Raw genomic sequence first — 25040 nt, 5'->3', positions numbered from 1 at the left:
AATCCCCTTATTATTATTTTCCCTTACCCCGCGTGGCCCCCTATCTCGGACCCTTCCTCTCGAATCTGATCGAGATTGCCCAAACACTCGCACACAGCTCTCCCATCACAGGCCCCGGCCGAGTCCCCCCGCATCCGGCCCTGCCAATTGCCCCGCACCCCCGCATCCCATCCATACTGCTCTCCCGCCCCAGCCAGTCCCGCATCTGCTCGTCGTGCCTCGCCTCCAGCCGCCGCCCAATCATCCCGCCTCGAGTTTCATCGCAACCACCAACACGGCACATTCGATCAGTACTGCGCCCCGTTAGGCTTTCCGGTCGATCGACTACGTCCTCTCATTAACGTAATCACACACTTGCCGTCCTGTCTCTGGATCGTCGCATCCGTCTGCGGCCACCACATGAATGCGCTCCCCTTCAAGGCAGCCAGTCTGCTACATTATACTCGACAGCTGGAGGGCCAGCATTCGCCCACCGGATGCCTCGGCGCGATGTACGGCACCGGGCTGGAGGGAGCCCAAGCGCGCCCGGGGCTCAACAAATTCCCTCTGATTTCTCCGCCCTCCTCGGGCCTCTTCTCACGGCTCGCTGGGCACCGCCTGTTCTGCGCTCACAACCATCCCAAGACGCCTTGGCAGTAACCCTCCCGCCTCGACCAGTCGCCGTGCCTCCTCACTATATGCTGACGCAAAGTCGTACTCCTGACGGGTCTTTTATTGCTCAGTGCTGTCTCTGGAGTCCCCCAAATATGCGCGGCCATCACCGCCACAAAGCCACCATCGTCACCAAGTACGGTTTCGGCGCTCGCCCCGCCCGACACGGCGGTCCCGACAAATGATGACAGCGCCTCTTGACAAAGCGCTCGTCCTCGGTCCGGCTTTTCCGGAGACTGCCGCCCATTGCGCCGCCCTCCATTCTCCTGCCGCCCGTCTCGCCCCTTTCCCCCTCCCACTGGACGTGGTTAGGTGTTCGGCCGATGAAGCTTGATTTTCCAGACGCGCTTTCGAAAACAACCGCAGCTTGCAGTCCCGGTTGAGCACGGACACACACGTCTGCAACCTACAGCCTCGCGTTTACCGCATGCACCGCGCGGGATGCGCGGAAGTGCTCCGCAAGGAAACGTCTCACTTCCTCTAGCCTCTAGGTCTGCGGACGCTCCTGTCCGCTCTGCCTTGGCTCGGCTCATGTCCGACAATCGCGCCTCCGCTCCGCAGCTACAACGTATCTGCCGTCTTCATGCGCGAAAGTCAGCTATATGTCTTGTCTGTCGACTGTCTCGCTGACGTCCGCGAAACGCCGCTTCTGCTTCTGCCAAGCCGCGCCTTTCAATCACTGGCTTCACCTGCAGCACTGATCGTCGGTATCATTTGGACTCCTTGAGTTGCCCGATGCCACGAATTCAATCGCTCGTCAAACTGCACGCGTCGCTATTGTCCAGTGGACTTAACACGCCCTTGACCCTGCAGCAACAACGTTCAATCCTTGTAAGCGTCTTGGCCTCTACGTCCTGGCGCCGTATAAGAGCTCCCTCCCTCGGTTCGTGCGCTCATTGGACGTCCATGACGCCCATCCTCCAAGCTTCATCCACCGTGCGTCTTCCTACTCATCGAGCGAGCGCGCGCTACCGTCCCGCCCCCATCGAAACTGCTCGCCGAACGAAGGGGCGTCAGTCAGCTCGGACTCTGTCTAGCATGCACAGGTGCCCAGCATGATCACCCGCGCAACGCGCTCTTCTGGCCCACCGGCCTGCTTTCCTTCCCTCCTCGTCCCATGGATCCCTGTAACCCTCCCCACTCCCTACTCACGTTTCGACTCCGCCGAGACGGGGCTCTCTGCAGGCCGCCCTTTTCGGCGGCTCGTTCCCTCGGCCTGGTCTCAGCGCGGTCCTGGGTTCCCGTCGCGGAGCAATCGCCGCCCGAAGGCTTGGCCGGTGACCACAGCCTCCCGCTGCTACTGCGCGTCGGAACATGACCTGTTCCGCTCCCACACCCACACAAGTATGTGAGTGCCCCTCGTTGAGGGTAGCGATGCAGGCAGCATGCACGTACTGTAGTAGGAAGGGTATGTACTACTGTACTTGGCATGCAATGATGGACTCCTTCCCGCGATTCGCTCGGTTAAGATGGACACACAGACACGGAAGATGATGGGGACGAGATGGCGCGCGCTGCTGCGCCCGGGGCTGGAAACCACCTCGTCGGGCTCTATTGGGTGTTCGTTAGACGTCTATGATGTCAACGCAGTCGTAATAGCACGACGGGGGGCGCGCGCGCGCGCGCGTCTCTGACGCTGAGTGGTTGACTCGGAGCCCGAATCGATCGCTGTCTTGTCAGGACGCTGCCCTCATCCGAGTGCATCTTTGCGTTCCCTGTGTGCTGATTGGACAGCGAGCACCGCGTCCCCCCTGTCCTTCGCCCCGTCGCTGTTTGTACGTTGAGGGACCGAACCTTCTCCTCTTCGTCGCGCAACAAGCTTTAATAATGGTGATCGTTGATAGAAGCCTGCCTAACTCTGCCTGGTAATGCAGCGAGGAGACGGCGGCAGCATTCTCCCGCCCGCCCCCTCGAGGCGCACGCGCCGTATTCGCGGGGACACGCTGCTCCCTGCAGCTGTCCCGCCGCCAGGTCCTACAGGCAAACACCGCTCTCCGCGCAACACGACCGCGATATGTAGCATAGCACGCGGTCTTCCCACCGGTATCTATATAGGAATGCGAGCGCCCACAGACGACGCGCGGGCGAGCACAACGGGACATCATGGGACCCCTTGCCAGGGACGTACATAAGCATAAGTTGCGCCACCCCTCGAGACGAAGGTCGCTCTTGCAGAAGCGTCAGGCGGGCATTCGCGGAAGCATTAGACGTCCTCGGTTCGGTTCCGAGCGCTGGCGGAGAGTATGCACGCCCACACCAGGCTGGAGTTCCCTCGCGCGCGAAGACTGGCATACGGAGGCGCGTCGGATGAACCGACCGTTCGTTTGGGTTGGATTTGTACGCAGTACATGGGGTGTGCATTGTGTGTGGCACACTGAAGGGGTGCGATTAGGGGTGTGTTAGAGCACTGTACTAGCTAGCATGACGATCTGCCAAGTGAGACTGAGACTGGCTCAAGGATGGAGCGCGTTAGCCACCGTCTATGCCGAGATTGAGATCTGCGAGGCTCGGGGCGCGGCGGGGTGGCCCGTCCGGCTCAGAAGACGCCGGTGCGCTGCCTGGGCTCGGACTCAGACATTGCCATCAACCCGACTATACTGTACCGCACAGAGCGGACGCGCGCAAGCCAGGGTGAGCACCCCAGAGACAGGTCTGGTCTGAGGAAAGGCAAGGGCGCTGAGCCGCCAGCTGAACGAGTCGGATGTTGATCGCTGCTTGTCGTCGACCGCGGTGCAGGCGTTCCGAGGGTCTCTTCGTGCGCGGTTTCCGTGGCCCGGGCTGCCGCGGTGCGTGGCGGGGGTACCTGAACGCATCGCATCTCTCTGCGGCTTCTACCACCAACGGCGCATGCGAGTCGTGAAGAAGCTTGAAGCAAAGCGGCATCCGGCTGTGGACATATCGGGATCCAGCAACGTGGAACGAAGCCCCCAAAGCCTGATAACGACGCGCTAGCAGACGGGACTGCGGTGTCTGTACGGTTGTTCAAATCAACACCAAGGAACGCAGAACGGAGGGCGATGATGCTCCCTCCACCCAGAAGCCATCGACCTTGTCCAACATGGCAGTGCGAATGGTCGCGAGGCGGATCGAGGATCCTAGCGAGGCGTAGGAAGTAGCCCTGGCCATGCGGAATAAGGCAGCGAGCCCGGGCGAACGAGATCCCGAGATATACGCGCGGGGAGGACGTGCGGGGGAACGTCCGCCCAGATATGGGAGCCAGCGCAGATCACCGGCTGCATTCGCCATTCTAGTGGAATCGGTCTGGGGTCGGACGTCCGGGAGACGCGTGCGCAGATCCGTGCGCGCGCGTGCGCGCGAGGTGCAAGGAGGCGGTGGCCGCCTTCGAATCTTCGTCGAGTGCTGCTAGGGGGCGGAACCGGGAAGAAGCGCGCGAAGGTGGGGAACGGGATGCGAGAAGGGAGCGGAGTATCGCAGCTCGGATGATCAGGACGTGTCGTCGACAGTTCGCGCGGAGGGGGAGACCGAGGCAGGGCGATGTAGAAGTCACATCTCAGAGAAGGACGGCCGATACAGGAAGCGACCGACGCGCGAACGCGCTCCAACGCTGGGTACGGAGGTTTTCTGGACCGCGCGCGATCAGGCACAGTGCACGCGCGAAGGGCGCGCAGCTCTTCGTCGAATCCCGAGCTTCTCGCTCGCTAGTGTCTTGCACGTAAAGAGGCAGCTAGCCAGAGGACGCGTCGCGCTCTTTATCGGCAAGAGGCGCTGCCAGTGTAGGATCAGGAGAGTCGTTCCTGTACTGGGTAGACTTGTGACCAGTGTTGCGAGCCGACTGTCATCAGCCAGAAATGATTCGTGCGCGCCGGGGTGCAGAGTGCGGTTCCCTGGAGGGGTGGAACGCACATCTCTGCATGGACAGCGTCTGATCCAGATGTCTTCATGGGTTTCGATGAGCTGCACAGAGACAACAAGACCAACAAGAATTACGCGAACGCATGGTCCTGGAGGGGCCGTCGTCACGTGTGTGTACTGGGTATCACAATGTGAGTTGTGAGCACGACTTGATCAGCGCGTACAACTTGGACATGGACCACGTCTGTAGCGGATCGGCTTACCTGGTATCTCAGGACGACGACTCGAAACCTGGGCTCAGGCCCGACTGCTCCGAGTGCGTCAGCACAGGCTCGTTATGCCACAAAAACACCGACGCCGCACCGGTGACGCTGCCGGCAGCGGTGCCAAGTAGCAGTTCTCGTCAGTGGAGCCTCTGACCGTAACAGCTCACCATGCCACATCGATGGGCGAGCAGCCGTTCGATCGCGCAATGCTTCCACCGGGACGAGTAGAACCGCGCATCCACCCAACATGTTCGCCCGCAACCGCTGCTCATACGTGGCCCAGCCGACTGCTTTTATGTTCCACATCGTAAGAGGCCGTAATAGAAACTTGGAGCGTCTAGAACGCATATACTCGTCCGACCAATGAAGGCGGCTGCCGCGGAACGAGTAACTTAATGCCGAAGACGCGAAGGCGACGATGAGGCTCCAAAGTGGGGGTGAGCAGTGCTCTCCAGTATTCAGTCAGCTAATCAGGCTGACCCTGACCGTCGGCTCTCACATGGAACGAGAAGTCCCCGGCCAGAGCAGAGGAAGCAATAGTGCTGCAATAAGATGACGCGCTGGGCGTCCCACCGGCTCGTTTCCGCACCCTGACGATCCCCTGCCCGATCGTGCATGCGTCCGACTGTGGGGGATCGACGGTGCGCGAAAGGGGGGATCATGGCAGCGGGAGCGAGGATGGACAAGAGCGCAAGAAAAACACACGCACATCTGCACAGAAGCCTTCCAGGTTTGGGCCAGATGAGAGTCGGCCATGGGGATCCACGGCGGCAGCATCAACGCCGGGCTGTTCCAAACGAGTATGCCGGTGGGGATTGCTCGGTAGTCGGAGATGGAGCCTAGAACTTCGGGGGAGTCCAAGGAACGCAAGTATAGATTGCATGCCATCTCGTCATTCTCGAAGTTCTTGGGAGATGGGAGAAGCTTTCGTAGCGACCTGAGATAGATGGACGATGGACAAGGCGCATTTTAAGTGGATTATACCCACGACCGAGACCGTTCTCGTCCAATAGGAACGCGAGAAGCGCTCGACCCTTTTGTTCACGGAACGAAGGCTGTTCTTGATAGCATCTCACACGTAATAGTCGCTGGTGTGGAAATACAACCTTAGCAGAGCGTTACGGCGACAGCTCCCATAGCTTGCTTCAGCCGAGGCGTGCTGGTTGAAGGTGACAACCAATTTCTACACGGGATAGAGATGATAAGATGTTAGATTGAGACGACGGCACTGTTCACTTACACCAAGACACTATCAGCCTTGAGAACCACAAACGCGCGAACGCATCATCAGTAAGAAATCAGAATGACGTAGGACAGTCAAGACGCCTCACCTCCTCCTGGTTCGAGAGGGCCATATATGTAGCCCCGGCCACTCCGGCAATGTCAACCCGACCCCACTCCTTTATGCGCATGCCGTAAGACGCATTGAACGTTTTCGTTCATTGGTGTCGATGAAGCTATCCGGCGGGTTATTCGTGCCCTCATGCTACAAACGAAAGCGCGGGTACTAGTCAGGAATGACGCAAGCGGCTCGAGGAATAAGTATACCTCGGAGAAACCACCTTCAGCTGCCCATGTGCTCGTACTACGCGAAGTCGCAACCAGTAATCGCCCGGCAGATGGGTATGCACCCTAGCAGCAAGAGGGGACGGATTTTCGAGGGCGATGGCACAGATAAGGCAAAGATGGTGTTGTCTGACCTCCCTGGGACGCCATCAGGAGATCATCGATCTTGGCCATTCCACGGGAATACCGGTCGCAGAGGGGGCCAACAGCGGGAAGCGCATGAGTTGTCGGGACCCGACACGATGGATACTTTGACAGGCTACACCGAGAGAAATAGATCAGAAAATAGTGGGCGGCTGTGGTGAGGACGCACGCGGACGAGAAAAGCTTGATGTGAGTTCGCGGGCCCGCATCGCGCCTATAGAAACCCGGAAGGGTACTTGACGATATCACCATGAATACTTTGTACATGGACGCGAGTGGAGGACCACTCATGGCCATGCTGTGAGAAGATGCGGGGGGCGGGTCGCCTTCGGGACCGCATCGCGCCCCCGGTTACGGCAGGACAGTTCGAAAGAAGAGAACACAGAGAGCGCAAGGCCGGTAGGAACAAAGGACTGCCCGTCCTCGGAGTTTGCCTGATCAGAGCGTGTGCTCAAAGTAGGGGGTACAATTGTAACCATCACCTACAAAGGGCTAAGGCCTGAAGGTACGCGTCTGATCTGGGGGTCCTGGAGAAATAATCGACGCATCCTTGGCGCTTCTCAATGTGGGGTAAGTGGGGAACGCGGGACCAGAATTTGCCGATAGCCGCCCTGTAGGTCCTGCCCCATTATGCTTGGGCACTTGTCCTATGGCAACATGATCGACCGAGAGCCCTGGCGAGCCCAGGTGGTAGAGATTACTGTGAGATCACTACTATTGCCCCGTCGCAAGCGGTTCTAATGATTGGGTGGACTGAGACGTCTAGGAGGTGTTTCCACCGGAGGACTCACCAGGAAGTTCGTATGGTCTGCTGCGGCCCCCGACGCCGACGGTCCCATCATATGTCACAAACACCCGAAACAGGACGTCCCGCAGAGATCCTTGCGCAGATGGCAGTATTGATTGTGAGCACGCGACGCATCAACAATTAGGCTGCGAGCGAAAACGTACCAGACATGTTGTGTCCAACCAGAGAGTCTCCGACGGACGTGACTGAGTAGATTCATCTGGTTGCCAACATGATCCGCGACGTAATGCGATCGTCGGACGGGACCTATGTGATTCCAAGTCATTCTATGCCACATGGCAGCTGTGAACGGGATTTGGAAACGCAAAATAACAGAGAAGGGCATTCACTAACACCAGGCAATGCCTAAGACCTGATTCAAGACCATCCTGCGAATTGGACGGGAGATCGGATATAGATGGCGCAGAGATCGCCGTTCAACCAGGGATCCGAGAGTTTGATCATGGACCCCGGACACCAGCGGGTCAGTGCTGGTGCGAGACGCGACACTCGCCGACATCGTTCCCCTAAACCTAGAGTAGAGCACAGAACAGGTAGATAGTGGATGGAGCAATATGCAAAAGGGTGAGAATGTCCTCGGCGGCTGTAGTAGAATATGGGGTACCTGACAAGGACACCTGCCGCGACCCAGTAACTGTGATGTGAGCGTTCCAATAGGATTTGTCGGGAGGGAGTCAGACACGGTCGGAAGGGAAGGCGTGCAACGAGACGCGCACTGACCCAGAGAATAATAAGCGGGGGAAAAGCAAACAAGGAGCAGTGCAGACTCGTCTGCGCCCTTTAAACGTTCGCAATCGCCACGTTGTACGCTCGTCTGACCACGTCGCCACAGTGACGGAAGAGCACTGTACGCCGTTCATCTGACTTCCGTAACATGGCCGCCATCCTCACGTGGCTGGAGCGATAACCCAGCGCGACTCGTCTCCCCAAGCGGCGAGCGCATGCGTCGGCAGCAGAGGCGGGTGGTAGTCGGACATAGGTCGCCGATTGTGCCGCAAGCTCAAGTGTGCGATGGTGAGTCGTTAGAGGATGGAAATTGTCCGTTTTGGAGTATTGTTGCAGTTGACTGACTTACTGGCGCCAGGACTATGTAGCACCGAGCACGCGAGAATGGGATGGAGCCAAAACAGCTTCCTCGTGCTCCAGGAGCTCAGCTAGGGAGGACCTAGTGCCGATGGGCATGTCAAACGTCTCCGGTAAGCTGTCTTCAATACGGGTCAGCCGATGAAAGATGTATCCGCACAGAAGTCCTGGAGGACCTGATTATCATGAACTAGGACGTCCAGGGGAGGACAGATGGGATTTTAAGCCCGAACACGCCTGTAAACGAAAATGGGCTCAGTTCGAGTGGCAGCATGGCTCCCTTGCGTGCATGATACGTGTGTTCCATGCAGGACGCTTGTAATCACGGCGGCACCGACACGCAAGGCAAGGGCATTCACATGAGCGCAGCGTGGTGCAATCGGAAAACCTGGTGGCATGACTAGTAGTTTCGGCGTAAACGTATACAACTTGAACGCACAGACGAGTGGGTTTGACGAAGGAAACAGCACGAAGGGAGCCAGAGCGGGAACACCGATGTGACCTTCTGCATGTCACACGTTACTCATCTGAGTCACGCGTGGTCGCCGACTTCCCTGCGGGCGTGGGCGAAAGGCACTCGCGACGTTGTCTTGCCTTGCATCCAGATACTGGTGCTGACAATTAATTGTGCTCTGCTTGATGTCTGGCGACAACAATCTTGAATAGTGTCCGAATGGGCTAGACGGCGCGCAAGGAACCCGCTGTGTGGTGCAGAATCTCTAGTCCACTTCCTCCACGTCTCGTTCAAGAGCTATCTTGCCGATCGTTCCTGGAGAGACATCGCATCCTTGGGAGCAAGCGGGGGAGTGGTTTATATAGTCGTGCTCTTATGGTCAACGCGTCGTTGACCCGCCACGGCAGCCCTACTTGAAGGGTCCCGGTTAGGGCTTGGCAGGAGGTACCTTCGCCGTAACACAGTATGCCTCCCAATTCAACACAATCTCCCCGTCTCCGAACCTGCGCTTCAGCTCCTCCACGAGCGCACTTTGTACGTGCGGCTCCACCCTCTCCCAATCTTCCTTGCTCCACGAGTTCTTCAACATCATGTCCACTTTGTACACTTTCACGTACTCCTCCGTGTCCTTGTAGCGCGTCCGGTTCTCGTGAACGGTCGTTTGGACGTCTTCGAATCCGGCGTTTCGGATCTGCTCCTCGAAGAACTCCGGTCTTGTCCACTGTTCGTCGCCGGGCTGAGGGTCCTTCATCATCTTCACCCCGTATTCCTCCAATGTCGGGAAGCGAGGCGCCCCCGGGATGCTAGTGATGGCCGCTTTGGCGATATCGTACCACGCGACTGTCTTGAAGATCGAGAACGCGGCTAAACCAGATGGGCGGAGGACGCGGTAGACCTCGGAGAGGACGGCACGAGGGTCGGGGATGCCGACAAGACCGAAGTTGGCGGTGACATGGGTGAATTGGTTCGATGGTAAGTCCATATCCTATCGCTCTTGTGATCAGCATGTAGGATATGGGACAAGACTGGAACGGCATACCATCGCGTCGACGAGCTTTGCGTCGATGTGCACCCATCCATTCTGCTCGATGCGTTCTTGTACGGCCGATATCATCGCAGGCGAAAGGTCCCCAGCAACGACCTGCAGACGTGCCTTCGCGGCCGGCGGGAGTATGCCGTACAGATACTCGAGGACGATGCCCGTGCCAGTTGCGTTATCGAGAAGGACAATGTCCTCGCTGCCTTCGGCACGGTCGAGGCCGCATTGCAGGAGGAGTTGCAGCCCGAAGGGGCCAGTGATGTGCTCGGCCCCCTTGTGCCGTTTGGCAAATTCCTCGCTCTTCCAGTAGTCCGTGGTCATTGCAATCAGGAGGGTACTGCTCTCGCTTGGGTATCGGTACAAGGAGCAGTTGTTAGTGTGAGGGTAGCGTTTGGGATGGTGACGGCACGCTGACTTTCATAGCGGGTTTGTTAGATTTGTAATATATTGGCGGTAGATACGTAGTCGCGGAGCTGACGGCCGCAGTCAATGTGTGGACGAGAGTACATATGTCTGATTTCGCTTCAGTTACCCTCTGAGTCATTGGTTTATCCTCTTCCGGCGCACGGCGGCAGAGCACACAGGGCACCGTCACAATGACGCAAGTACCAGGCTCTGAACCCTCAACTGCAGTGTCCAAACAATATAGAGACACGGTGACGAAGCCACCAGTCTTGAGACCCGTCGATACACCTCCACGACAGCTGTATGTGCGATGTGTTTCTATGCTGAAGGGAACAAGGCATTTGCATAAAGGATGCACTTGTAAGTCAATGCTAGCCATGTGCCAAGAGGCCATCCGAGCCCCAGTGTGGCAGCCAAGATGCTGCCTCAAATCACTTTCAAGATCACTGAGCCCACAGCAAAGTTGTAATGGACATCACCGGGTAGAGAAAGGTACAATAGTACCAGTCCGAACGGTCGTAATGGCCGAGTTTTTCTACCATGTATGTAGGCACGTGATAGGATTGGCCAAATTCAGCAGACGAGGCGGAACCCCCGGCTCAACATATTAGGTCGAGACTGGACTTGCGATAGACACAGTTGGCCATCAGCAAAAAAGCGAAACGGATGGTCGGTGATGACCAGGTTCCGCAATTCTGACCAGATTGGGCAAGGTATGAGAAGTAGATGGTGAACCCGTAGCAAATCCGCCAGATATGGTATGCAATGGCCAGACCTTGCAGGGCGCCTGGACATTGATAGCCATTTCTCGCTGAGCATTCGGACAGCAGCTACCATACTGTAGGGGAACTAAGGCCGATGATGTACATTATTGACTGGGCTCATGAACATACATGGTCAGTGGCTTGTGCAAATTCTACCATACATGCCCACGCTGCGAAATGGTCACTTGTCACGTTCAAGAAGTAGCCGACAAATGATCACACAATTCGAGTTTGGTTTTCGATGATAATGATGATTGGACGCGAACTGCTATACATGGAAGAAGGCAGACATGAATGTAGCCAGTCTACACACCTACTGTGCGCAAAAAAAAAGCGGGTTAGGGTTAGCAGGGCTAGTCGCTGGGTGAGCAGGAGCAAGGATGCTCCCGAGGCCAAAGTCACAAGTACGCAACAATGTCTATGCAATCATACAAAAGGTAAGTCAAGCAACAAGGCTTACGGAAAGGGCAAGAGCAAGACACAACTAGTGTGTGCACATTATACATACCTATGGGATGTTTATGAGGAGTCGAAGGCAGGCGGGTGGAGCTAGACATTAGTAGCTACAGCCGTCTTGGCATGACTCACAAACATCAGATCCCAAGGGGCATGTTGCAGAACTGGTACGTTGTAGCGGGTGATAAAGGGGGGATGCAGACGCGGCGTCGAGAGATGGGAGTGCAAGAGATGGTTCAGGGCAGGGCTGGCACAATGACAGGCCGTTGATTGAGTTATAACCTAAAATACACGTCATCGATGAGCAAGATTGAAAAGTATCAGTAGGGAGTACACGTAGAAAGAAGGCAGGGTGAGGATCGTCACCACACCGGGCAGACGCTCACAATGGCTGCATGCCCATGCTCCGGCGCACGGGGCATCTGGTCGGTTTTGCTGTGGACGCTGTCGCGATCGTCCACAGCAACGACACCATCTGACTGAATACAACGCTGCTGAGTTGCCGCGCACTCACCCGCTTTGCCTGCATCGGCACTTCGGCGCCGTGTTCTACAAATAGTAGGCCGCAACCTGACCTGCCGCCCCATGCCGCCACTCATGGCGGCGGCGGCGGATGCACAGACGAGGAGGCAGAGAGAGCCGAGGCGGAAAGGAGGATGGAGGAGGATGAGGAGCGCGTTCGGGAGAGAGATTGGGGAGATGTTAGTAAGGAGTGCCGAGGAGGCGGCTGTGATGCAGCGGAGCGCTTTGCATAGTCTCGACGTATACGCACTTTCTCTGATGACGATTGAGTGGTATGAACTAGAAGGACAAGATGAATACCTACCTACCATTGTCGGGATCCATGCGCGCAGATGCTTAATGGCCGGAGTCTGTCGGACGATATGGGAGTTGGCCAGCATTAGTAGGCGCTTGTGGTTTCCGGAAAGGGTAGGCCAGTTTCGGGCGCCGTGGCCATGCAATACCATTGTTTGCACAATTTGCTGATGTGTGCCATCGCTGCAGACACTTCTCTCTGTCTCAATGGGCTTGCCTCAGCCGGTTCCTAGCCAGATTCGACCGCACGCAATGCCATGGCGCAATGTTATCAGCCAGCTTATCGACCTCCAGATCTCTGGCTGTAATAGCCTGACTGTCCTTGACGTCGCTCTTGCGGTGCTCTTCCTTGTCTTTCTCTTCATACTCATTCGTCGCGGCTCTTCTCCTCCTGGCCCCTTTGGTGTGCCCTTCATAGGTGTCGCCTGGCAGATCCCGTCGGATAAGCAATGGCTGAAGTTTCACGACTGGATTTCGCATTACGGTACGTTCCGCGGCAACGTAGGATAGCATCTAGCGCAGTAGATGCGGGCCTACCGCTGTATTGGAAGCCTGATGTCTTGGCGGTGTCCTTGTGAGTTTGGTAGGCCCCTCAGCAGTCGCGCCCAATACATTCCAGGATTGTTATGGTGATGTTCTGCCTCCATCTTACTGAACGCTTTGCCATAAAGGTGACGTCGTGGCGATCACCGTTATGGGAAGGCCAACCCTTATCCTTGGGTCTGTCAAGGCGGCGAACGATCTTCTCGACGCTAAAGGTAGGCACTATTTGCTTTGCCCCGTCTGAAGTATCCGCAACTCGTCACTCGCACACAATCGAACATGCTACGGATTGGCGCGGTACTCGAAGGCACCATATACTCCGACAGACCCAACGCCGTCATGGCGGGAGAACTGTTAGTTTTCTCTCCTAACTCTCTTCGTCTATGCACTCTGAAGCTCTTAAATTTCAACTCCCCCAATGACTGGCCTGGGTCTGGAAACCCAATACATGAATTTCATTGCATGCTGAATGTTTGCACCATCGATCTCCCGCGAACCGGATCCTGCCATGTCTGGACCTTGTCAACACACCTGCGCAGCGTCGGCTGGGACCGCGGCCTTGGATACGCGCACGCGCCCGACAACCCCCGCTTCCGCGAGTTCCGCAGACTCTTCCAACAATTTATCGGGCCTCGCGCGTGCCTAGACTCGCACATCCTTGCCATCCAGGAGCAAGAGACGCACCGGCTCATGTTGCGCTTCCTTCGAGACCCCACGAACTTCTATAGGCATCCGCGCGAGTGAGTCTCCCCCAGCTTGACTGCCATGGTTGAGGCATAGATCTTCATGCACGAGAACCTGGAACGGTTAGGTCGACTGGAGCACTCATCCTTCGTCTCGCGTACGGCTACCAGGTGGCTAGGGATGCCGAAGAGGACCCGCTTGTGCGCGTGGTCGAGGTTGCGATGCAGGGATTTGCGAAGGCGTCAGAGCCTGGCGCATTCCTGGTAGACAGCTTTCCCTTGCTGCGGTATGTGCCCGAGTGGCTACTCCCCAGGGGCGGGTTCAAGGCAGTCGCGAGGCGTATGCGACGGGAGCTGGACGAAATGTATGATCTGCCGTTCCGGTTCGCGAAGACGCAGATGGTGAGGATTCCTTTGGAATTGCCAAAATGAACATTGAGTTTCACTGAGCGTGGCGCGTAGGAAGCAGGAAAAGCTGTCCCTTCTTTCACGACGAGCTATCTCGAGGAGAAGATCACCCCAACGCCTGCAGACGAAGAGCTCATCAAGGCCGCGGCTGCATCACTGTACTCGGGCGGTGCTGACACTGTAAGCTTTACGTTCACATACTGTAATTTCTCACATCCTTTGACCACCCAATCGATATCAGACACCATCCTCTATGACCGCATTCATACTCGCGATGACACTCTGGCCTGACGTCCAGACCCGTGCACAAGCGGAGCTTGACTCCGTCCTTGGCGCGTTCTGGACCCGACTCCCGACGTTCGCCGATCGTGCTCAGTTGCCATACGTCAATGCGATCGTCCTAGAGGTGCTCCGATGGAACCCAGCCGTCCCGCTCGGGCTTGCGCACCGGCTCACGCAGGACGACGTATACCGGGGCTGGTTCATACCCAAGGGCACGGTCGTTTGGGCGAATATTTGGTGAATATGATGCCTCAATGACGGAGGTGCATTAGATTGATTCCATGAACAGGTCAATGCTACAGGATCCTACCGTTTTCCCTGAGCCCCAAGTATTCAGACCGGAGCGATACCTCAAAGAGGATGGGACGCTGCACGAATTAGAGCGCCATGAAGACCCGTCTATCATCGGTTTCGGCTTCGGACGGAGGTGCGTCTGACATCCAACACCGTTGGTAGCTGAAGAATGACTGTACCCATACAGGATCTGTCCTGGAATGTTTTTCGCGATGAACTCGGTCTTCATCGGGATCGCCACCATGCTCTACGTCTTTCATATCTCTAAGAGTACAGACGAAAATGGCAACGACATTATCCCTGCGATTGACTTTCGAGGCTTTATCAGGTGCGTAGTATCTCTTTTCCATGTCTGTAGGGTATATTATTGTGGCCTTGATCTAGTCACCCCGTCCCGTTCAAATGCGATATCACTGCGAGGTCCGAAGAGGCTGCTGTACTGATCAGAAAGATGGCGGGGGAAGATTAGATGCACAGTTCATGCATGATGTCTCTTTCGAGGACCAATGATATACTACTACTATTAGTGGCATGTAACTTCCTCGTGTCAGTAAGATAAGACTGTTAACGTTTGCCAAGCACATACAACCGGGCGCTTGATACGACGTGCCAGCGACCTCCAGAAGCGCCCTTCCTGAGCTTGCCTCAAGCCCCCATCTGCTTGACCAGACTACTAAAGGACTAGCAATCTTCTTGCCACATTGGCCTATCCAATCCTTTGGAACCTCGATTAGAAACCCAAAGAGGCATACACTCAGACATCCTAGCATCGGAAGCTGTCGGTGCACCATCATGTCGACCACGGCCTTCGTGGTTCGTGAAAAGGATGTATCCGGACGCGTAATTGCACTGTATAGCAGTGACACTGAAGATACAGCGAATAATATGCAACACACAAAGCGAACTAATGAGGTTCTGAGGGTTCTCAGCGCACTATATCTCAAATCACTGATTCACTCACGCTGGTTCCGGACGTAGGCTACTAGACGCGCTTGGCGGCATTTCTTCAGCGAAGTTTTCCTCCCCGAAGGATACCCTGCCACTGTATCGGAAGGTGAGAATGGTGTATAAAGTGAAGAGCCGCGGATTTGCTGAACCCCATTTGTGATAGATTATACAGAGTATGTTTTCTACCTCATCGCTAATCGTTTGGTCCGAGACAACCTCATCCCAGGTATCAAATTTACAATGCACTACAGGCGTTCTGCAGTTCCCTCGCATCACTTTTTGCTTCGCGCGCAGTCTTGCAAGGTGAAGCAGTCTCTTGTTGTCACCGCGATAAATGGGCTGATGGCATGGGGATGGCAGGTCACGGAGTTGGAGATGCGTCTGCGTCCGCGACAAACGCGATTCTTTTGACAGTGCTCCAAGACGTTTTCAGTCGACTCACAAGTAGGAATAGAATCTTTAGCTGTCAAGATTCGTCCATCTAACACTTTTGTGTATGTGCAGCCATCGTTGGCGGTTACTACCTCGGCACCTCCCTTACCCCCGAAGCGAAGACGTATCGCCTCCTTGCAGATGTCTTGAATGATGCCGCCATCATCTCAGACACGCTATCGCCATACCTGGCGTTTGTTACGTTATCGACTCAATATCCTTTCGTGAGGCCCGGCGCAAGCTCGTCTCTACGCGTGGTAGCGCTTTGTCTCAGCGGAGCGTTCCGCGCTCTCTGCGGCGCTGTCGCCGGAGGCTCTAAGGCTGCGCTGACTGTGCATTTTGCTACAGACGGCGAAAGGCCGGGAGATGTGGGAGACCTCAGCGCTAAGGACGGCAGCAAGGAGACCGTTCTTGCATTGCTCGGTATGCTCGTACGTGTGGTGTCTGTCATTCATCTTTGTGGCCGCTAACAGATCGGTGGCAGTGCGGTTCGGTCGTGGTGCACTATGTGCATAGCGCGCAAGCTACCTACGCTGTTCTCTTTGCTCTGGTCTTCTTCCATCTCGCCTTCAACTACATGGCTGTACGTGTGATATCCATGCGGTACTTTAACAGGCAGCGCGCGAGCATCGCGTGGCAAAAATATCGCTCCTCATTTGATGGTACGCTTCTGGTTCACGCGTCGTTAGGACAGATGTCTGACTCCATGGCACAGCCCAGGGGAAACCCGCTTCCAAGGCAGAGGTGCCTGGCTATATCGCTGTCTCTCGCCGCGAGGAGATATTCACCGACGCGTCATGGATAGACTGCGGGAGTGCTCCGCCCGCGCGGGTGGCTCTAGGCGTTCCTTTTGCATTACTGAGGCAGCCGTGTGCGACATCCAGCTCATGGCTACCAAGCTTCTCTACTCAGATTCGCCTGCGGTCCCAGTTGCTCAGCGATGTGGAGATCGTTGCGCTTCTCCACGTTTTCGCAGACGAAAAGTACATTCTATCCATAGCATCAGCGCCCTCTAGCCAGCTATCCATTCTCGTCAGCTTCAAGGAGGGGCACCAGGCACGCGATCATCTTAAAGCGTGGGCGCACGCGCACGAACTGGCCTGGATGTGCGGAGGAAAGACGCCTTCGAATTTTGATTCGCAGCTCTCAGCCGTGAGTGCGGCGCTGGAGAGCGTCTCACATATCTTTCCGGGATTCGTGGAAGCTGCGAAATCTGTTGGTTGGAAGGTTGATGAAGGTGTGCTGCTGGGAGGGTCCCCGGTAGCGCTGTCAATCGAGTTGCTTGATGGTAGATCAGGAAATAGGGACGATGCATGACGTAGTACGAGTGCGTACACTAGGAAACATATATAGCGCGGCTCCCCAAAAATGTCAGCCTTAGGACTGCAACGGCGCAAAAGGACCAGCTGAGGGAGGCCAACATGTCGGCTCTCCAATGTTTCGCGCCCACAACGACCTAGTGAACCAATGTTTCCGGGGAAAAGCTGTATTCCTCCCTGTGCAGCTCGGTCAGGGCCTTCGTTTGACGTGAGTCACACAGAGAAGGATGCTTCAGAAGGACATGAGTGACGGAAGACCGGGTCAACGCGTGGTGAGTCCTAGCTACAAATCCCTTGTTGCCGAACCTCAACCCGCGTCAGTCATCGCGACCGCTCCAAATCATGCCCTCCAGCGAAACAATCTGGCGAGCGTCGCATTCGGTGATCGGCCTCCATTTTGCGATCTCAATGTCGGCTACCTCCCATGCCTTTAGCCCCTTGCCTTCGATGTCGAAGACGATGTGACGTAGCGAAGGAATGCTGCCCGCCAAGAGCTGCATCCCTCTCTCTAACTCTCGGTGAAGCTCAGTCAGCGCCTCTATCTGACTAAAGTCACTCTGCGAAGGGAGCTCCAGAAGAATATGCGAAATGGAGGACCGCGCCAACGTCTGGCTGAGGGCCAACTGCGAGCACTATGTTAGCGTCTCTCCTGGTACGGATACGCCCTAATGTACACTGACCAACAGTTGCTCCAAGGGGAGGTCGTCCGCCATCATTACAGAAGAGATGACGGCCGTGAGGTGCGTGACGGATGGCGCATTCTCCAGCGGGACGAGAAGGCGCGGGACGACTCCAAGAAAATCGGTGCCCGAATGGTTCGGAAGCAGCACCAGCACGCGCGGACGCAGGTCTGCGTAGAACAGCGCCATCTGTTCCGGTATGAGGAGCGACTCGGGGACCTCCAGCCGCTCAACAGGGCAGCACAGTGGGAACCAGCCTGAAAACGACCCGATGGTTTCGTGGATGCGCAAGGTCCGTAGCTTGGGCCACGTACCGCCTTGGTCGCGCACCGAAGCCACAGAGCGCTCGTGCCAGCGAGCGAGGGGGCCAAAATCGTCCTGAGCGGTATACTGTGAGAGCGCATCGTAGAATCCGCCCCTCTCGTTCCATTGTTCATCGAGTAGCACGAGATTGAGCGTGAGCACCTCGACGATGGGGAACATGCGCGCCATCGCGACCAAGCTGCTCGGGGCTTGAACGGGATCGATACAGAGGGAACGAACAGAAGGGAATGTGATAGATGATGAGTCATGGGAAAATGCCCTGCCAGCCCAGATATGTCGTAGTCTCAGCTTCTGAATCGTGCGTCGATGGCTAGTGAGGAAGTCGAGAGGAGCGAGTATGTCGGATAAGAAGTCAAGCCGTAATGTGAGGAGGTTCGGTAAGACGTCCCTTAAAACGCCTTCGTGCTTCGCGCCGATCCCTGTCAAGGAGAGCTCCTGTACTTGGGACATACAAGCGAAAGTCGCCCGCAGGTCTTCGGGCGGGAAGTAATCTGCGGAGACTCTGTCCAAAGACAGTGAAACGAGGTTGTTCGCAGACCGGAGGATGTGTAAAGCAAGCTCGCCAACCTCCGGAGCAGGTAAAGAGATATTGTCCTGCCTGCGCTTGAGAGGGGAGAACCGCCAACGCTTCAGAGAGTCGTATCGGGGTCGTCCACTCTTCGGCTCAAGAAATTCCTGGAAGGACCCTATGAGCGGCTCCTGAATCACGATTGTACCCCGAAGTAGTTCAATAGCCAGAAAATTATGAAGAGCTCGGCATGTCCTCGAGAAACGGGAAAGAGTAGGGCGGTCAAGGAAGTTCAGAATGTGGTTGAAGATGTCTTGATTTAGGTCGAGCAGATCGGTCGGTCGGTCTGGAATTGCTCGGGGCGCGACGCTATAGTGAATGATTCATCAGAAGCAGGTCAATGGTACCGAGCCATACACACCATGGGAATACAAAAGACCATATTGCTCTCGCGCAGATGGGCAAGCCTGACGGACCGGTGCGGTTCATTTCCAAGGTCACCAGAGCCAGTGACGCCCACATGGCTGATTGGCGCTTCTAACGTGATGGGCAGTGGCTGCCAAGCCCTTTCGATTCGGAGCAGGTCTGTTCTGTAGATTAGAGTCCCTCTTCAGAGAGGAGATGGACATGATAGCAGGTGCATTGCAGACTTAGATTCTGACAGGAAATCTTTCCTTCGTAATCCATAGTTTCGCTCTGGCATCGCTCTCCAGACGCATAAGGGCTTGCTTGGCACCATCATGGCACTGGGTGGGCAATATACTCTCCAACACGTCGCAAGGCCTCTAACTTGACCCATCATCCTCGTTATGATAGCAGCGGCCTCACGACGCCCCTCAAGTCCGCATACGCATAAATCGGCCCGTCATGTCTCTCAAATCTCCGCAGAAAGCTATGCCCGTCCCGGCGTCATTGCTGGAGTTCTCGACGATCACCTGACGAGGTGCATTGACCGAGCACCGGCGGCACGTTCAGGACATCCGCGCCACCCTCTCCGGATTTCGAGCAACGGATGCCAACGCGAATCGGCAGATCTACGCGAAATTGACGGCGACTTTCATGCTCCAGGACAACCAGATCGCGGTCGGGGACGTGGATCTCAACAAACCGTGCATGGAGACGACGGTTGCTGAGGTCTCCTACCCCCGTCGCTTCCGCGCAGGACGTGGCTGACAACCTGGAGGAGTGCGCCGAGCCGATGTCGTGCCCGACGAAGGAGGCATGGCGGAGCTCGCGGAACGCGACAGTGTACAAGGAGCCCAAGAGTGTTGCCCTAATCATTGCGCGAGTCTTGTGGGCCTTGCCCCTGTGTTCTCTTGGAACCCGAACGGTACTTTCCTCCGTTGAGGCCGTTGTAAGGATGGCATGTAGCATGGCGGCCATCTCCCTGACGCGACCTTCTTTCTGGGTAACGTCGGTGGGAAAGCGCGTTCCTCGCCCACGTTGTTCAAGGGTTGACAAGGGCAGATAGCCGTCTGGTGACGGGACCCGCCCCAAGCCCGTCCGTCTGCGTCTTCGGTCGCGAGTGCTTCCCCAAACAGAAAAAGTCCAGCTGACCGATCGGTCCCGTCGTGGGCCCTGAAACTACCGTATTGTCCTGACGGTAAACCCGCTCATCGGCACTATCGGCGCAGGATGGAATGTGGGTCGGGAAGACGACGTTCGACACCTTCACCCACTTCCGAGGCTGCAAGATCGTCCCTTTCAGGGGCGTAGCGTGCTTCACTCCGACACGTGCGGCATTTGACCTCGTGTGCACAGCAAGAAGGTCTTAGAAATCAGGTATCGACCACATACCCAAGGTAAGTGCGACATGCTTGTGCGCCTGGGACCGTCAAGATACCGGATGCGTAGTGCCAAGGGACATGCATGAAGTTGCGCAATGCGTAGCGCTAGCCTTGTACTCTGTCACATACTTGTATATCAGTCGTACTTTCTATGGCACGAGTCCGTTACGGGCACATTTTCACTTGTATGGGGAAAGGCCACGGACAATCGAGGAGATGACGCATTGCGATATTAGAAGTGAAGCATACAGGTATGGGCACGTCACAAGCAAGTCTAACCCTGGTTTGACCTAGGGACTCGTGGCGGTTTGACAACGTTGCCTCTGCAACGCGACGACAGCATCAAGCATTAGACATGTGCGGAGAGAGAGAGAATATCAAACGCACCTATGAAGAACGGCCAACTTATGCACCTCCGCCTTCTTTTTCAGAACCTCGCTCTCCCCCTTCACGATCGCAATTATCTCCCTTGCCAACCTCTCTGATACATGCTTCCCACCGTTCTTCTTCGCCGCCTCCCAGATCCAGTCGATGGCCGTCCTGGCCCGTTGACGTTCGCTGAGCGGCATGGGGAACACGTACTGCTTTGCGGCACGCTTGAACTGCCGACAGCGGAGAAGCGGAGCAGCGATTTCGACTGCCTCGCGTAGGATCGGAAGAGGGGGAGCCTTAGTGAAGGCGTGGATGTGCAGGAGCATCTTCGTCACAACGCGCGAGGCCATCTGCCGCTTGCCGTCGAACATGACCATGGACGTAAAGAGGTGCAGAAGCGGGTCCTCCGCGGGGGGTATGTGAATGACAGGGGGCTTTTCCGTGCGCGCGAAGGTCGTAGAGACGGCGGAGGGACCAGCGACAGAGGGTACATGGGTGAGGCCTGCGTCGGAGGCCTGTTTTGCGGCGTCCGCAACGCTCTCCGTGGTGACCCTCCGCACAATGGTGGGATGGCGAAGCGCAGCGCGCGTCGCGGCCTGTCGTATGCTCGCAAACATGTCTGTGAGCAGGGCGAGTGCGAAGTAGAGTGCAACAAGGACAGGGTACTTGCACAAGTTCTTGAGGCTCCCGACAGCAGCACGGATTTTGGAGAATCGAGGTTAGGGTTTCAACGACAAGGGCGTCTTCGGTGAAGGACTCGTCGTACATGTCCGTTATGTAATCCAAAAACCTCTTGCAATGCAACTTGAACAGCACGGTGAGTGTGAGCTAGCGCTATGAGCTCTTGTCCAGCAAATTCCATCAAGACTGCTCCTACAGACATCTGGCCATAGATGCCGCCATCGCGCGAAAACGAGTGTCGCATATCCTTGACCTGCCATTCGATACCCTCTACAACCTCATCACCTTTGTCCCACAGTGGGACCTATCACGCCTCGCAAGAACATGTCGACATCTTTTGCAGGCCTTGAATGCTGAACTTATCAGGCGGCCCTGCATCAGATACGGGCGCCTCCCTTTAGTTCATTACTGGCTACGCATTGGCGACGAACATAGCCATACGCACCTGCTTCGGCACCTCACAATCCAGGGGTTGGAAACGGTATGTCCCCCCCCTGCAGCCAGAGAGGCGAGAGCGTCTCATAGTCCAGATCCTCACCAATTGCCCGAATCTCGTCTATCTGTCAATGAACGACCTCTCAGCAGCCCTCTCGCCTCACCAGCTACGAATAGCTGTCATCTCTCTCACCTCTTTGGAGATTCTCATTATCACCTCCGTGTCTCCGGAATACAACGAAACTCTCCTGAATACCTTGCCCTCGCTTTGGACGGCAGATCTATCGTATGGTCTTCGCTGGATCGGTGAGAGAGGACCCCTCGGCGATCCCTTCTTCCTTCTTCATTCCCATCGGCATACTTTGTAGACACTCAGCCTCCGTAGCGTCCACCTTCCAGATCACGATGTGTCGTTTGTTGCTTTACGCCGACTCGAGCTCCAGTCCGTTCGGCTCCCACAAGGTGTCGGAAGCCTAATACACCTCTTCCCGAACATCCAACAGCTCACTCTCCTCGACATTCAATACACGAATCCGAATGTCCACTACTGGCGTCATCCAGACCGAATATCCATCAACGATGCCAGGGAGCTCCGTACCACCAGCAAACTTTGGCAGGTTACTCATGGTTCATGGGAGAAACTAATGAAAATCAAGGTCGAGACTGCGCTCAGCTTGTACTCGTTAGGCCTCGTTTGTTCCGTGGACACTGTTGAGATTTTAGACCCAGGCTCCTTCGCTTATGAGGAGTCAGATCGAGAGCTCGACGGTGTCATGCCCGCCGTCCTGGCAGATGTGCGACCGCGTTGCTTGGTGGTGGACATACCGAGCGCCGAGAGTATGACCACCCTTCTAGCACCGCTGTACGGCTCGTCATCCGTCACACGCCTCACCATCTCGTTCTCGCTGGGCATGCTTATGGGCATCCCTCTTGCATATATATTGGTGAGTGCCACTGCGCATCTTCCAGCTTTCGCGCGGCGTTGTGTTCATGACGATCTGTCCAGGAGCGACTGAGGGTCATTCTGCAGAACTCCGCTGTCTCCCAGTTAACCATCGTGGTTGGTCGAGAACAACCCTCGGACTGCGTCATCAGCCCATCCACTTACGCAGCGTGCCGACAGGCAACCGCATCCGCAGAGGAATTTGTGCGAAGCGGAGCTATCCCACCGTCCTTGAGGCGCCTTCTGCTTGACGTACACTTTCTTGGATCCCTGAAGGCGTGGCAAGTCGGATTGGGGGCTCCGGTGGATTACGTGCCGTAGACATGTCTCACGCAACCCGGGAGATGTCCGTTAGTGTCGTCAATAAAAATCTCAATGAGACGAGAGTTGCGGTGTCTATATAACTTTGGTAGCTCTGATGCAGCATTGGACGGTGGTATGACCATTCATATTCATCAACGAGATAAGGTTTGCTCGCCTCTTTGGGAAACCGGCGTTTTCCGAGGCATGCCGTATAACTTGAAGCTTGAAGAGTCGCCTAGTTGACTCTTGTACTTAGCACGGCCAGAGCCCTCGTGCCGCCCCCTCAGGTCAGTAGCACAATCGCATGGACGAGGTGTTTCTGCCTTACGTTACGCTCTAGTCCTGACTCGGGGATGATGGATAGCTATGCGAATCTTGCCAAGGTGCCCTACGATATCCTCCGCCATCTCGTCTTCCTTCTCTCGCAAGGAGACGTGTCTCGCTTAGCCAGGACTTGCCATGATCTTCACGATTCGCTTGTACTAGAACTCCTCAGAAACACAATGGTCGATGACGATCATCTGGGCAACTTTTGTCGATGGCTCGGACTTTCTGGAGAAGAAGACGTCGGTAATCGCGCTCTCCGCCTGCACGTTCTCACTATCAACAATCTGGGTACGGGCCCTAATGTCTTCGGAGTGACGAGTGGCTACCTACGTGAACTCCTTCCATGCTCTAGAAACCTCAAGAGCCTCACGCTTCACGGGCTCATCGAGTACGTCATCACCCCTGGGCAGCTGCGGTCGGCGCTGCAGGCCCTTCCCTCTCTGGAATACATCGACCTCGCAAATATCACTGCACAATACAAGGATATCTTTGCCGATGCCCTTTGCACGCCCCGTTCAGTGTCATTGTCTTTTGTCCCAAATCCACACCACCACCCTAGATTGACCAAGGAAATATTGGTCGATATCTTCCCCTTCCTCTGTCATCCGAGTCTCCAAGGCATCGAATCACTGACCATCAAGGCAGCGCGTCTAGATGCCTACTCTGTGTCATTTCCCGCCCTTCGCCGGCTGGAGGCCGATTCTTGCTGGCTGAGAGAGGTTCACGCTGACGCTCTCGCAGGCTCGTTCCCCTCCCTACAATATCTTTATCTTTCATCAATATACTTCCCCACTACTACTGTACCCGATGCCGTGATTGGGATGCCTCTCAGTGAGATGCATGATGGCCGGAACTTTGCCGGAAGATGGCGGGGCCTCCAAGGGATGCAGCGCGCGATGCTAGAGCAGGCCACCTGGCCCTCGCTGCAGATTCTCAGGGTTGGGACCGTGTTAGAATGGTACGCCCTCCATATGGCTTGCCCCGTCGCATGCGTGCAATTTGTTAAATTCTGTAGCCCAAAGTATGAGGCGCCTCACTCGGGGAGATGATGGAACGAGTGAGTTTCATTACCTGTAGCCCAAAGTATGAGGCGCTACAGGACATAGTGAGTACGGTGAGTATGTGGGTAACGCGAGAGACGACGTACCCTCACTCGGGGAGATGATGGAACGAGTGAGGGACGTTGGTTATGTGACGGGTGCTAGTATAGTGTGAACGGGAGATGCCGGCCTACAGCGCCTGATGCGTGAAGCGTGAACTCGTGAACTCTAACACTCCTCCTCGCTGTAGAGACGGGATCGTAGCACGTAGGTAAGGAAGTAAGAATGTCTGATAGGTATAGTGTAAGATTAGAACTTAGAACAATGCATGAGAGTAGAAAGTTAGGAGAGAAACCAGCGCGGAGGAACACTCCTCCTCGCGTCGATGTCAGGGATCAGGTAAGACCGAGGAACGAACGCAAACGGGAAAACTGCGGGCCAGGTAACGGCTTGGTGAAAATGTCTG

General features: G+C 55.9%; 7 protein-coding genes across 7 annotated transcripts; 3 read left to right on the top strand and 4 right to left on the bottom strand.

Annotated features, from left to right (window-relative positions):
* Positions 1-3052: 3052 nt before the first annotated feature.
* On the bottom strand, positions 3053-4830 carry DICSQDRAFT_134139 (uncharacterized protein). Its single transcript, XM_007363245.1, has 2 exons — positions 4728-4830; positions 3053-4641 (listed from the first exon to the last, which is right to left on the bottom strand). Exon 2 carries the CDS (start codon positions 3895-3897, stop codon positions 3634-3636), a length of 264 nt encoding a protein of 87 aa, XP_007363307.1. The 5' UTR covers positions 3898-4641; positions 4728-4830; the 3' UTR covers positions 3053-3633.
* A 4301-nt stretch (positions 4831-9131) lies between these two features.
* On the bottom strand, positions 9132-10220 carry DICSQDRAFT_81793 (S-adenosyl-L-methionine-dependent methyltransferase). The gene is made up of 2 exons (XM_007363244.1): positions 9825-10220; positions 9132-9770 (listed from the first exon to the last, which is right to left on the bottom strand). Exons 1-2 carry the CDS (start codon positions 10143-10145, stop codon positions 9213-9215), a joined length of 879 nt encoding a protein of 292 aa, XP_007363306.1. The 5' UTR covers positions 10146-10220; the 3' UTR covers positions 9132-9212.
* A 2294-nt stretch (positions 10221-12514) lies between these two features.
* Positions 12515-14944, top strand: DICSQDRAFT_153476 (cytochrome P450; the record flags this gene model as incomplete). Its single annotated transcript, XM_007363243.1, has 10 exons — positions 12515-12749; positions 12937-13023; positions 13116-13161; positions 13348-13548; positions 13620-13893; positions 13954-14079; positions 14141-14418; positions 14471-14608; positions 14663-14803; positions 14860-14944. The coding sequence occupies 10 exons, from the start codon at positions 12518-12520 to the stop codon at positions 14942-14944; spliced, it is 1608 nt and encodes a 535-aa protein (XP_007363305.1).
* Positions 14945-15468: 524 nt separating this feature from the next.
* DICSQDRAFT_101426 (uncharacterized protein) lies at positions 15469-17219 on the top strand. Its single transcript, XM_007363242.1, has 6 exons — positions 15469-15529; positions 15718-15867; positions 15928-16286; positions 16340-16517; positions 16571-16724; positions 16786-17219. The coding sequence occupies exons 2-6, from the start codon at positions 15771-15773 to the stop codon at positions 16853-16855; spliced, it is 858 nt and encodes a 285-aa protein (XP_007363304.1). The 5' UTR covers positions 15469-15529; positions 15718-15770; the 3' UTR covers positions 16856-17219.
* Positions 17220-17380: 161 nt separating this feature from the next.
* DICSQDRAFT_134137 (uncharacterized protein) lies at positions 17381-17921 on the bottom strand. Its single transcript, XM_007363241.1, has 2 exons — positions 17855-17921; positions 17381-17797 (listed from the first exon to the last, which is right to left on the bottom strand). The coding sequence occupies exons 1-2, from the start codon at positions 17885-17887 to the stop codon at positions 17492-17494; spliced, it is 339 nt and encodes a 112-aa protein (XP_007363303.1). The 5' UTR covers positions 17888-17921; the 3' UTR covers positions 17381-17491.
* Positions 17922-20850: 2929 nt separating this feature from the next.
* Positions 20851-21462, bottom strand: DICSQDRAFT_54784 (ribosomal protein S7; the record flags this gene model as incomplete). Its single annotated transcript, XM_007363240.1, has 1 exon — positions 20851-21462. One exon carries the CDS (start codon positions 21460-21462, stop codon positions 20851-20853), a length of 612 nt encoding a protein of 203 aa, XP_007363302.1.
* A 2248-nt stretch (positions 21463-23710) lies between these two features.
* DICSQDRAFT_167645 (uncharacterized protein) lies at positions 23711-24583 on the top strand (the record flags this gene model as incomplete). The annotated part of the gene is made up of 2 exons (XM_007363239.1): positions 23711-24492; positions 24550-24583. The coding sequence occupies 2 exons, from the start codon at positions 23711-23713 to the stop codon at positions 24581-24583; spliced, it is 816 nt and encodes a 271-aa protein (XP_007363301.1).
* Between the last annotated feature and the right edge of the window lie 457 nt (positions 24584-25040).

The sequence above is a fragment of the Dichomitus squalens genome (genome assembly GCF_000275845.1).
Source record: "Dichomitus squalens LYAD-421 SS1 unplaced genomic scaffold DICSQscaffold_6, whole genome shotgun sequence".
NCBI classification, from domain to species: Eukaryota; Fungi; Basidiomycota; class Agaricomycetes; order Polyporales; family Polyporaceae; genus Dichomitus; species Dichomitus squalens.
Note: the sequence above shows the minus strand (reverse complement) of the source record. Positions and strands in the feature narration are given on the sequence as shown.